Source organism: Chelon labrosus (genome assembly GCF_963514085.1).
Source record: "Chelon labrosus genome assembly, chromosome: 14".
Taxonomy (NCBI): Eukaryota; Metazoa; Chordata; class Actinopteri; order Mugiliformes; family Mugilidae; genus Chelon; species Chelon labrosus.
In genome coordinates, this window is record NC_140347.1 from 8170135 (window position 1) to 8183435 (window position 13301).

The 13301-nt window shown below is 41.3% G+C and overlaps 1 protein-coding gene across 1 annotated transcript in view; it reads left to right on the plus strand.

Annotated features, from left to right (window-relative positions):
* Positions 1–13301, plus strand: part of igf2r (insulin-like growth factor 2 receptor) — a 48546-nt gene that overhangs the window by 270 nt on the left and 34975 nt on the right. The window contains exons 2-3 of the mRNA XM_084560598.1: positions 3298–3437; positions 11940–12058. Of these exons, the coding sequence (XP_084416724.1) occupies positions 3298–3437; positions 11940–12058 (259 nt within the window). The remainder of the gene's footprint in view (positions 1–3297; positions 3438–11939; positions 12059–13301) is intronic.

Genomic DNA, 13301 nt, shown 5'->3' on the forward strand with positions numbered 1-13301 from the left:
GTGAACACGTCAGCCCTCCTTCAGATACACCTCTCACCCTCTTTATGTGCACAAATCATCATTTAAACGTGTTTAATGTCACACACATGTCAGTTAATTCACGCACATGTCACGTTTCTCTGCTTCCAGTCAGACTCTCTGGCGTCAAACGACCTTTGGCATCTGCCTCCTTTTTAAGTAAATCAGCCGATAAACCGTCAGTCAGCTCTTTGTTTCACTCACAGCATCAACTTTTAGATTAGAGCTGAAACACGTTAAAAAACGTTTGATGCTACCACCGGCGTTAGCTAGCCCAGTTAGTACTTAGCTAACATTTAACCGCAAAAGTAGTTTCCCTCTTCGATAAACGTCCTCGTTGGCGCGTTTTAGAAATGAGAAATTATACATAAAGACATGCAAATGAGCTGCGAAATACCCAACTGTGACCTTGACACTGACATAATAAGAGTTTGTTTTTTTAATACAGCTAAAGGCTAGCTAACTGCTAACGTCATAACTAATGCTAACGGCTAGCAGCAGTCAAATGTGATGCGTTTATGAAAAACAGAAACAGGTGACGGTGCAGGCGTTTAGTGGAAAGTTAAATGTAGTTTATATTTAAGAAAACGCAAGTGCTCTTCCCTTTTTTTCTCCTCCTTTTTGTTTTTATTTCGTTTTTAATCATCGGAGCTGCTGTTTAAATATTGACTCAGCAATAAGGCAGAAATACAAACAGGTAACCGGCGGCTGCACGCAGCACTTCCGTGTTTTGGCTTGTTCCGTAAAGTCGCATTAACAGCTATAAAACAGTGAATTAAAGTATTTTATGGCTGGTTTTTAAGCGGGACTTATTACTCACCCGTCAGTGTTTAAGCTTTTATTTTATTTTACTTTACATATAAAGACACAGGATGCAACAGCCCAGTCGACCCACATGTCCCTCACTAGTTTTCTGACCTGTCCCACAAGGTGGACACACACTGACTTGACAGTGTATGAATTATGTACATTTATAACACGACTCTTAACTTATTTTAGTTCAGGGGCCACGTGCGGCTCCAATGTTTGACTTCAATAATAGTTTAATAACCTATAAATACCTTTAAATGTTCCCCTCGCTTTACTGTAAAAGAAGCACAAGTACATCTTTTAAGGAAAATATGTGCTAATTCCGCACGATGCTGTCTTGTGTCGGGGCAGCTACTGAATTAATAAGGTTAAATGCTTCACTTAGGCCAGAGGTGTCGAGCTCATTTTAGTTCAGGGGGGCCACATGGAGCCCAATTTGATCAGTTTGAAAGAAACTTCTTAAGACAAATAAGTCTAATTTGGACACTTTGCTGTCTGTTGTTTAGTCCTGGGTCTCAGTGTTGTGTTCTGTCCACTTCTCTTATTAAATGGTGAACAATTTAGGGATAGCCGTCTTCTATGCTGCTGACCAGATTAGACCCTCTGGTGGGCCGCTTTTGGACCGTGGGCCTTACGTTTGACACCTACGATTTAGTCCTCACGGTCACTATGTTCGTCTGTCTGTGAGTGACTGAATGTGTGTGAGACAAACTCAACAAGTCATTCAGCCAGCAAGAGAAAGAAAGACCTGTTCAGGTGTGGCGCTTCTCTAACAAGACTTTAGCTCCAACCGAGCGGCCGCCTCGAAGAAAAGAACCATCGACATTTTGTTTCCGATTCAGCGACTAATTGATTCACGGGGCGATCCGGCCCAACTTCTGCCCTGCCCTCGACGCCGAAGCGCTCGCGGACAGTTTTGTGGTCGTAATTTTGTAGGAAATTGGGTTTGAGGAAATCTGGAAATAATCCAATTGAACATGGACCATCAGCATTAAGTGTGGCCACTGGTCACTGGCATTTACAGCTGCTCTGTGGCTCATTGTGCCAGAGGTCTGCCTGTGAACAACATGCTCAGTTTGATCAAGCATCTCGGCCACCTCTGTCACGTCTGCACTCTTACCAAACATGCATCAGGTAAACGTATTGGCCTGTTGGCAACGTGTTCACACTGCAAACAAAACCACTATCGGAGGTGGTGGTGGTGGTGTTCGGGGGGGTGGGGGGGGTTGTTCCAGTACGTGAGCGTGATAGTTGACCCAACACCAGACCAGATGAACCCACCTGAGGGGAAAAGACTCCTGGTTTCAGAACGATGAGCTAAGTGAGAACACGCTATGGTTTCATGTTGGAGGCTGTGGTTTGTCGTGACGTGCCGCGTTGTGCCGACACATGTTTCTATTATTCTGACCTTCCTTTTAAAGTCTGTGTCTGTCTCGGCTAAATAACAGAAACACTTTTAATCCAGTTTAACAACACCACATCCTCCAAAATGATCAACTCGGCTCAATCAGACAACATCAGCCGAACATTAGATCAGTCTGTTACGTTAGTATGCATTCGTTTTCACTGGTGTACCTAATGAACTGGCAGGTGAGCGTGTAGTAAGCCGTCACGGTTTGCTTCTATCTTTACAGTAGCTGTGTCTGGTGTTGTTTCAAAGAGCTTTGGGTGATTACTTCAGTGCAGAAACATGTGAGAGAGCGTGACAAAAGCCCAGGTCTCAAGAACTCCAGGAATTATTTACAGTGAACGTTGCCTCCTGCAACCGTAGACGTGCAGTCGACTTGGAAGAGTTTCATGCAAAACAACGCAGACGCTCGCTTATTTTTTTGTGTGTGTTTGTTTGTTTAAGTCCTCGCTGTTACGCTTGGCACAGAAAACTTAACTCCTTCCACTCCACTGCTTTCCATCAGCTTCCCCCAACCTTAGAGCAAAGTCAAATCTAAATCATAATTACACGCAACAAACAGAAACGCCACAGTTGTCAGGCTTGTTTTGAACCAAGTTGTGACGTTGTTGTGTATTATATAGAGAATAAATGCTGCTTTCAGTTAAATGATTCGCTTTCTGGATGATTAATTGTTTATTTTTTACTTGTAAAAGTTCAGAACATGCACAGACAGCTTTCATCCTTCCTGTTTTGTCAATATAAATGAAAAGCATCACTTTTTTTAAAGCAGAAACTATGAAATGTTTGAGAATTTCACATAAATTGTCTGTTTGATTTGTAATAAACCATCATATTTCATAGTTTTGGCTGAAAAATCACATTAAACAGTTCAGAGATGCTCACTTTATTTATTTCACTGTTCCAGGAATATTTCATTTGACCCTGTAAGCGTTACTGCTTCTCATATTTTCTATATTATATCTGTGTAAATATGACATCCTTCACATTTAACAAGACTTAAAAATGAACTCATTGAGTCCGTGTTCGTTTCCTAAACCTCTTCTCTCTTTGTCTTGCAGCTACAAATGGGAGGCTATAGACCAAGATAATAACGTGAGGTACACGCTGAAGCTCTGCGAGTCGTCGCCCTCCACCAGCTGTGGGGCAACCACCGCCGTGTGCGCCCACGACCTCTCCGCCAAAACCGAGCGGTCTGTCGGTGAGTACGTCCAGACGGGTCGCCGGATAATAATCCATGAGAAGTAGAACATTTGGGAGAAGAAACGGTGCAACAAGAGAAGGATGACGTGGGATTTTGTGCAGGAATGTGAGACAGTGAATTATGTAGGAATGTGTGCAGGTGATTGACTTGTTAGGGAGGTTGTCTCAGCGTCTGTGAAGAGGCTCGGCTAAAACAAAGACAGCTGCACTGGTGTTTTAGAGTTTTATTGGAGACGTTTCTCCTGAGCCTTCATTTCTGAAGACTGGTGGAGAGTCCAGGTTTTTATCTGGGACGTCTGTGGGTGGTGCTCACCTGACACTCACATGACTGGAGTCTGTTAACGACCTGATACGCACCTGTAGTCAGAGGACGTTGTTGCTTTCAGGTTCAAGTTCAAGTTTTTCCTCTGGTGTTCGGCGCGATTTCCGCAATATTTTACAACACAAGATTTGTCTTTTCTGTACTTTGCTCATCATTTAAGCTGCCGCCTGCAGCTTTTAGATTCAAATACAGCTTCCCAATTCACCTTCATTTGAAAGAGCCGGTTTCGATTCATAAAATCCTCTGATCCATTATTTTTACGCCGTTTCTTGCGTCTGCTTGATAGAAATTATGAGGAAGATCCAAAATATGACAAAAGCTCCAACCCTGAAGGCTCAGGACATAGACGGTGCAACCTGCGTACGTAGCCTCCGCCGGTGTGAGGCATTTATACTTGTGCACTCGTCAGACTGACTCAGGAAGTTGACTGCTTCAGTCTAAGTAGACTGCTTCAGTCTGCTTTCTGCTTCAATATCAACAATTTGCGACTGAAACTTTCGCCCAAGTTTTGCCGAAGTCGAGACGTACAAATGTTTGTATCTCTGAACCTCCTCAGTTAAACTTTCCTCCATGTGTTCCATCTTTATTGATCCAAACCAATCAATTAGAAAACTACAGAGATGGAGAAGCAGCCGGAAAAACTAAAGAGGAAACAGGCTGTTACCAAGTGTCGCCACAACGCATAGTTACGTTTCTGGGGAGGTGCACATCAGGCTACAGCGTTACGGTCTGCGTAGAAGCTTAAACTGCCTATTAGAGGTTGAGTAAATGCCACAAATCTCACCCAGAGACACTTATCAAATCAGCAAATGATGTCCAACACCAGTCAAACACTGGAGAAGACATTTGCGGTGAAGTTCCTTGTGAATCGGAATCTAACGTATTCAGGGAGTCTCGGTGAATGTGAGCCGACGTTCGTCTTGTGACGACCACACAGCCCAGACCTTCACAGCTCATTAGTGGCTCAGCAGGGAAACCCCTACATCCTGGGGAGGGGGGGTGGTTATTATTTACCTGTGGGGTCAACGTGATTGGTCTGTAGGAAGCATCAAGTTCAGCTCAGGGTTGAACTGCTGAAACGCTCAACAAGTTAATCATGACCTTTCACTAGCTCTAGGTTTCTGTATAAATCTAATCTAATATGTGTTTCCTGTCTCTGATGAGGAGTTATTTCATTGTTCCATTGTTTCATTGTTGACGGCGTTCCTTTAGTGGAAAGCCCCGCTGCTGCTGCTGCTGCTGCTGCTGCTGCTGCTGCTGCTGCTGCTGCTGCTGCTGCTGCTGCTGCTGCTGCTGACAGCGTGAGGTTTTTAAAGCTAATGGAAGTGAAGCTGTATAGATTAGTTCTTTTCAGAGCTTCATCACCAGATCCCATCTCTGTGCTGATGAGGCTGAATCTGTTCCCGCTGTGTGTCAGCAACATCCAGCGTCCTCAAAGACCTCTCTGTTCACTCTGACGTCTCCTTACTGTAACGCACTCAGAGCAGCAAGTCTTCTTTCTTTCACTGTGTTGGACCAAGTGGAATTTTTATCTTTAAGATGAATATTAGAGCTTCACCAGGCTAAGATATGAAGCATTTGCTGTTTCCAGCTTCTCTTTCTCCTTTTTTACCATCCTAAATCAGAGTCGGATGAATATATCTGTGTTTTAAACTGTTGGTTCGTCAAAACTAACTATTATTTAGTGTTTTCTAGTGAACCTCACACCTTGTAAATCTAATTCATCAGCCTCTGTGTCGTCAAATGAATCAGTTAATCAATCACCAAGTCTGTAAACAGAAAATATATCTGCAACAACGTTTAATAATGAAGTTTTAGTTGTTTAAACGACCAAAATATGCAATATTCGCTGCTTCCAGTGCCTTAAATGTGAATAATATTATATATTATTCTAAATTCTCTGCGTTGTGGACTTTTTATCTTTTAAATAAAACCCATCTATTAATGAATATCATAACTGTCATGTGCAGACAGCTGTAAAATGACTTTATTTTATGTTTTTAACTTTCATTTTTCACATTTTGGGCAAATTAGAGCTGCATTTTTTTAAGCCAAGATATGAACCATTTGCTGTTTTTACCATCCTAAATCAGAGTCAGATGAATATATTTGTGTTTTAAACTGTTTTAGTGTTTTACTGTTTGGAAGAACTTGCACTTTACACCTAGTAAATCTAATTCATCAGCCTCTGTGGCGTCAGATGACTCAATTAGTCATTCAATTAGCCTGTAAACAGGAAGTATATCTGCAACAACGTTTAATAATGGAGAGTTTTAGTTGCTTAATCGACCAAAATATACAATATTAGCTCTTTCCAATCCCTTAAATGTGAAAAATATTCTGTATTAGTCTAAATTCTTTGCATTGTGGACTTTTTGTCATTCAAATAAAGCCAATCAATTAATAAATATCATAACTGTCAGGTGCAGACAGCTGTAAAATGACTTTATTTTATGTTTTTAACTTTCATTTTTTTACATTTCGTTCAAATTTCAAGGTGAAATCTGAAATATTTGTAGTTTCCAGCTTCTCTAATCCAAGACTTGCTGCTTATTTCTGTCTTAAACCGGAGTCAGTTGAATATATTTGTGTTTTTATCACTAGACTTGACAATAAATGTCGTAAAATAAGCTGCAGATTAATTGATAATGGAAATAAGTAACAGTTAGTTTCATCCCTTAGAGATTTAACACCAAATATTTACGTCTGAAGCTGAAGGACACAAGAGAAGTCAGTTAATATCTTTTTAACATGTTTGGCTCAAATGGTTAAATTGAGCCTCGTTAGCACTCTCTTGTTTTTTTTATTTTTCCGACATCAGTCAGTTTCAGCTCTTTTAGTTCTTTGAGTACAAACCCCAAGTGATGCCCCCCTCCCCCTCCCGCCCCCACGCTGAGGTGATCGCCCCCCCAGCTTTGAATGCCACTAATTAAAGGTTTGTTTAGCCCCCGGGGACCAATGAGGAGCCTCCATTATCATTCACTAACAGACACACGTCTCGTTTGTTCCCTGAGAAAAGAATTAATTACCACATGGAAGGAAATGTAAAACACGCCGTCACGTGATCTTATTCATGTCACAGAAAGCTCTCAGCGTGAGGCTTTAAACCTGATCATGTACGCCACTTTATTAGGTACACCAGTATAACGCTCAGTCATGTACTAAGTCTTATCTCTGTGGCTGTTCTGATGTTCACTTTATGTCTGTAACATTTATTATCAGTTAATCTGCTGATTATTTTCTACGTTTGTTGTCACGTCTTGTGATAAAAACACTGAATCTGATTTAAGATAAAAAAATAAAGATATATGAGAAGCTAACGACAACTATTGGCCGTCTCCGTCCCCCAAAGTTCAGACCTTTTACTTCTTATCTGTTTATTTGAAAGATAAAAAGAAAAAAATCAACTTAGACTAACACAGAATGCAACAGTCCTCATATTTAAGGCACTGGATCCAGCTGATAATCAGCATTTTTGAATTTATCGTGACATTTGTTGCAGATAAGCGGCCTCAGACAGGCGGTAATTCATGTGGATGATCGGTTTGGAGGGTGTGGTTTGTGGTGCTGTTAAACTGGACTGAATTAAACACTAACGTTTTCAGGACAAGTGGTAAAATTCACACATTTGTGGTGATTTGAGTGTGAAAGTTAAATCACGTGTGTCAGTTCCTGCTCTTGAGTTTTAAGGCTTTCATTAATTCACATCATTCTTGGCTTAAATATCACATGTTCCTAAATAAACCCACTTGCCAAAACATTAGGTACCCTACTGAAAACAAACATGTACTTCTCTAGAATCTTTAGCTCCATGAAGATAATGGTGTTTAGTTGACATTTAAACATCATCAGAGAGGTGGTGATTCATCTGGATGATCATCTTATGTATGGATGACGTAGTTTGTGTTTGTGCAGAAGCTAACGCTGTAGCCTGACGTGCACGTCCCCAGAAATTTAATGACACGCCGCGGCGACTTTCGACCACAAGAGCTGTGGTCGAAAGTTTCAGTCGCCATTGTTGAAAATGAAGCAGGAAGAAGAAACAAGACACGTTTGGGTGGTGTTGTTACAGAGCGAGAGGCGGACTGACGAGTGCACAAGTATAAAAGGGTAACATCCGGCGTAGGCCACGTCGTCTTAGTCCCACAGTAACTTAAATGAGCCTTAACCCTGAATACCAGAACCTTTTATGACGATGAGATTTAGTACAGGACTCTTATGTCGGACTGTTTTCACTAGTGTACCTAATGAAGTGGCCAGGGAGGGTACACTCATTGCAGTTAAAACCAGCGCTTGTTGTTTTATGGCCTGTGACCAGATGTCTGTCACATTTTGACCCAAGGTCGCTGCGATGATCAGAGTTTATGTTTTTGTCCCGTGACCTTTCTGGCTGCCAGACAGATTTATCTGAGTCCCACGACAACAAGACCTTCCTCTGGCCTCTCTCCCTCTATCTCGTTAAAAAAGAAAAAGCTCTGGACTCTTGAAGTCTGTGGATGATATTTATAGATTGTTTTATTACGATGATCAAATCGGACGTCTCTAACGAGGGAGGTCCTGTATCCGAAGTGAAAGAAGTTGAAAACAAGAAGGCGTGTGGTCAGATGAGCTGGAGTTTAGTCACACCACAGCTGACTTATCACATGATCCAGGATCATCAGCAACACAAATAGACTCAAATATCTCTCTCTCTCTCTCTCTGGCTTTATTCTCGCTGTCTGCTCTGTTTAGAAACCAGACTCTGTCTCGTCTCATTCACGTCTCGTTGTTCTTCAAAACCTCTGGAGTCGTGAATGTTCACTTACTTTGTGTTTTCTAATACTTGCATTTTAAATTAGTTTAGTTTTGTCTTTCTTTAAATTAAATACGCAATTTGCAATTAGCTTTTTATTTGAAATTTTACTTTATTTCAATGGAGACAGCCAATCACATAATACAAATTATGACATGAAGAATATTTGATGATTTTTAGTTAATTTACTTTAATATTTTTTTAAGATACAAATAGTTTTCTGTTGATGAAAAATAAAAAATAAATTAAATAAAACATATAATAAAAAAAATATATTTTCCAGGATTACATTATTTTTATTAATTTTTTAACTTTTTTGTTTAATTAAATATTAAATCTTATTATTTTTAATGTGGAGATTGGTGTGGACGAGTATGTACATGTTTCTCATGTGGTTTACACTTAATATATAATCGTATATAATATATATATAATTATTAATAATAAAGAAAAGCAACAAATTTTCACTTTTGTGCAAGAAACCAACAAACATTACTGAAACCACTGCTTTGTAAATCAGCTGCAGATTAATTTAATGTCAAACGACTAAATATTTAAATCGTCTGTCTGGTCAGAAGTGAACAGGGAAGTATCTGCGCTGCACAAATCGACCTCTTTGTTTATCGCCCGCAGTTAAACGACTAATAAAACTCCACCGATCTCATAAAACCTAGAGGGAGGAGGCGGTGGTTCAGCTGATTGGTCCTCAGACGCAGTCTGCCCGTGTCAACAGTAGTTTTTGGTGTTAGTAGGTCACACTGTTGTTCACTTACATTCCTCTGTCGTCTCTGTGTGATAACAGTCGTACCACAGAGTTCAAAGAGCACACACAGTAACACAAACCTAGTTCTGGTTCCTCATTAGGTCTGTTTTCACTGGACAAGTTTTACATGGAAACCTCTGGTAGTTTCTAATAAATGCAGAAGTCGCGTGTGATCTTAATCTCATGTGAATCATCTGTGTCCATAATGTGTGAAATAAAATTTACACAGCAGATTACGTACAACACCTGTGGTAATGCTAGTCCTCTGGGAATCGGCATCTCTGTGGTTCGGGATGTGGTTTTATATTTTGACGAAAAGGAGTTTTGTTAACAAACAGCTTCTCTAAACTTAATCCAAAGCAAGTAGAGCTCCCCCTGGTGTCTGGCTGCAGTGTAGGTCATAAGCTCCACCCCCTTCCATGTTAGTGGGCGGGACTTAAACACTAAAATACACGTCAAATATTGTTTTTCCAACGATGGTTTCAGTCGTTTTTTGTAGTTAATATAATGTTGATGCATGTTCAAGTGTCAGTTAGTTATTTGACGCTATAGAAACAGGAAGTGAGATTATGGCGACTACCAGTTGCCATGCCAACAGCTCCGTAAAGCAGTCCTGCTTCCACTGTGATCTGGTCATGATCAGACTTCGGCTCCAAACTCGAAAGATGGCATCGCCCGTATCCCTGGAAAATGGCGCCTGTTTAGTTGATGCAAGGAAGTGGAGACGTGTCGTCCATATTTATATACAGTCTATGTAATATAACCCTGTTCACATGGGTTTAGTACGAGTTAAGCCAATATTCTACCTTTTATTCCTCCACACTTTTTGACAGCTTTAGCTACTTTAGTTGATTTTGAAATAATAAAAAAATATAATAAAAATAAAACATGATGTGATTGTGAGACTGTAACCTGGCAGTATTTAAATCAGCTCCACCTTCAGTGACGTGATGACCTCATTAATGCACCACTAAATAAAGTCCAACGCGTCTAGATCTGCTGCCACGCGTCAGATTTTTGTTCTTCTGATGGTTTTGATTTTATTTTCTGCAGCAACTCGGACTTTGCGCCCAAACATCTGTCCAAAGTTTGACTTGTGACGCAGCCTTCATAACTACTAACTAATCAGACTAAGAAGCTGAGTCACACTGGATTAGTTTTATCACAGGTGATTTGCGGGCGGGGTTTTTACATCACAAATTACGGACAAAGCCGATTTGCACGGGATTAAGATCACAGACGACGTCCGCAATTATGACACATTACCAGAGGTCCCCGGGTTAAACTAGTCCCGTGTGAGTAGGGCTTTACAGCCTCATCACATCCTGTTTTAATGTTTAAATACATTTATATTATTAACCTGAACCTGCACAGTGACTAAAGCTGTTGCAGTAAATCTGTACTGGAGTAGAAAGGTGTTAAAATATTACATGTGAAGGAGCAGAGCCTTGACCTTTTATATCTCGAGATAATTGGGAGCAGATTAGAGTTAAACACGGAGTTCACTTATCCCGTGTGAATGCAGATGTAGGGGATGATTTCTAAATCACAAGTCGTCCCCAGGTAACGCTAATGCTGCCTGGAAAGAGCTTTAGAGTGACTTCAATTAAAGGAAATTACAGGATGAACTGGTTGCAGGAGAAACAAAAAGAAACGTGGACCGCCGCTGCACTGGATCTGATCTACATGAAGGGTCTGGTGTTGATTAAAACTGTGGTTTTCATTGTGGAGGCTGTTGGTTTGTAGAACTGTTTAATTGTTTTATGTCGCACTGACACGTTTCTTGTTTTGTTCACACTTTCCAGTTGAATCACCACCTTTCAACACGAGCCGAGCATTAAAACAGTCGCGAAGGAGGATTTAAATGTTTTGTTTGCACTAGTGTACCTAATGTTTTGGCTAGTGAGCGTCTATTTATAGAGAGTCCGCCGGCTCTGACCTGCTGTGAGTTTATCTAACCGTCTGAGTCTGAACATTTCCCACTGCTGTCGGTTTCCTTTTTCTTTTTTTTTTTTTTTTGGTCCTGTACGTCCAGAGACGGTTAATGAGTCACGGAGCTATCTGCTGTTTACTTTGACCTGCTGCCTGCTCACTGGATGTTACTGGGTGGAGACGTCGTTCTGCAGAGCTAACAGCCGTCTAAGCATGTTTTTTTATTGTTGGGATTTTTTTTATAGATGAACTTTTGTGCTGGCAGTCTTCACGCAGCGTCACATACTGCCATTTGTGCATGATTATCCATGACTGGGACGGAGCAATAAAGGCCAGAACAGCATCTAACTGTGTATTATTATTCATATTCCTTTCAATCTTATCAGAACAGTCAGTTTTTCTGCCTTTCTGTGTCGTAACATCTTAAGAATCCAAATTTAATCCACTGTTCGTGAGTTAAACTGAAGCGTAGCACTGATGCCTCAAAGCAAGAAGGTTCTGGGTCCTGTGTCGGAGGCCTGTCCAGGGTGTACCCCACCTCTCGCACAATGTCAGCTGGGAAAGGCTCCGACCCGCCCCTCAGTGACCCTCCAGACGTCAAGCGGTTACAGAAAATTAATGAATGAATGAAGGAACTGAAGTGTACGGCCTTTAATCGACTCTTCTTGTGTTCTCTCTCTGACCCGTGCAGGTGAACTGGCCCAGCAGAGGCTGTCGGGCACCGTGCTGGATTACAACCACACAGAGAAATGTCCCGGAAATGACAACAACATCCAGAGCAGCATCAGCTTCCAGTGTGGGAGAACCATGGTGAGACTCTGGGGCCGAGTGTTTATTTAAAAATAAATAAATGATGGCTCATGCTTTTTCAGGGCAACACATCGATCAGACGGGAGTGTTCAGCTGCAGGACGCGCTTGTGTTTGCATGGACAGATTAAGAGAGGCGGTGTAAACCTTTTGATAATCAGATTAGTTTGAGAATATCAGCTGCTAATAACCATGTAAACTCCTGATGTGCTGGTTTCTCTCTGGTCTGAGCACGTCTGCTCCACGTGGAGTAAAAACATCAGGTGACGAGTTTCTAGGACGGACAGAAACATTAGAGGTAGAAAAAGACATGAACCAAGCTGGACTTTGAAAACATATTAACATCTGGGTCATCTAGTGAGTCCGTTCAACTCTTCTTCTTCTGTTGTTTACAGTCACATTGCCTGAGCTGTTCTGTATAATTTTACCTTAACCCTTTAAAACCACATGTGTCACCGGTGGCACGTTTGCACAAGCCCACTCTGGATTACCGTAATTACATGAATGTTTCCGCTATCAGAAAAAGTTTTCCCACAGTTTGTGAAAGATGAGACGCTGTGCTTTACAGCCAGTGTGTTGTCGTGACGGTGATTTTACCCAGCCTCTCCTAGAAGGTTATTACACTCTTATAACAGGAAGTAAATTGATAAATTCCAGGTATTTTGGAGAAAATGGGCAAACTCACAATTTTGAGGCTTAGGCGTTTAAGGGTTAATATTCACTAATACACAGGATTAGATGTTACAATCCCTTGTGCCAAGATCCCAGGCAAATATCACATTTAGAAGCCCTGTCCAACTGAGAGACCCTAACAAACCTACGGTCGTGTGATATGACGATTAACATACAATCTAAATAAACTAAGTAAATGCTGCTGGCTTGTAGGCCCACAGAGCAGCAGAGGATAATTTAAACCTTGTGAAATATAAGCTAACCTAACGCTGCTGGCTTGTATGGCCCGCTCAGCAGCTAACCAAACAAAGAACCAACATGAAGACATCAGGAACCTGGCCTAAACAACAGCAGTGTGCAGCATATCATTGGGGTTTTCAAGTGGGCACCTCCCTTCACAGATGTTTCGTTAAGTTAGGCCCACGACACCTCGAGAAGGCTTAACAGTGACTTCCAGCGTCCTGGAGTCACCCCCCTCCACGCTGCCACTGCACAACCCCGTCGTTCTCACCATTCGATGACTATCAACAACTAATATTTCAATAATTTAGCCTAGTCCTTTTATGAATCACG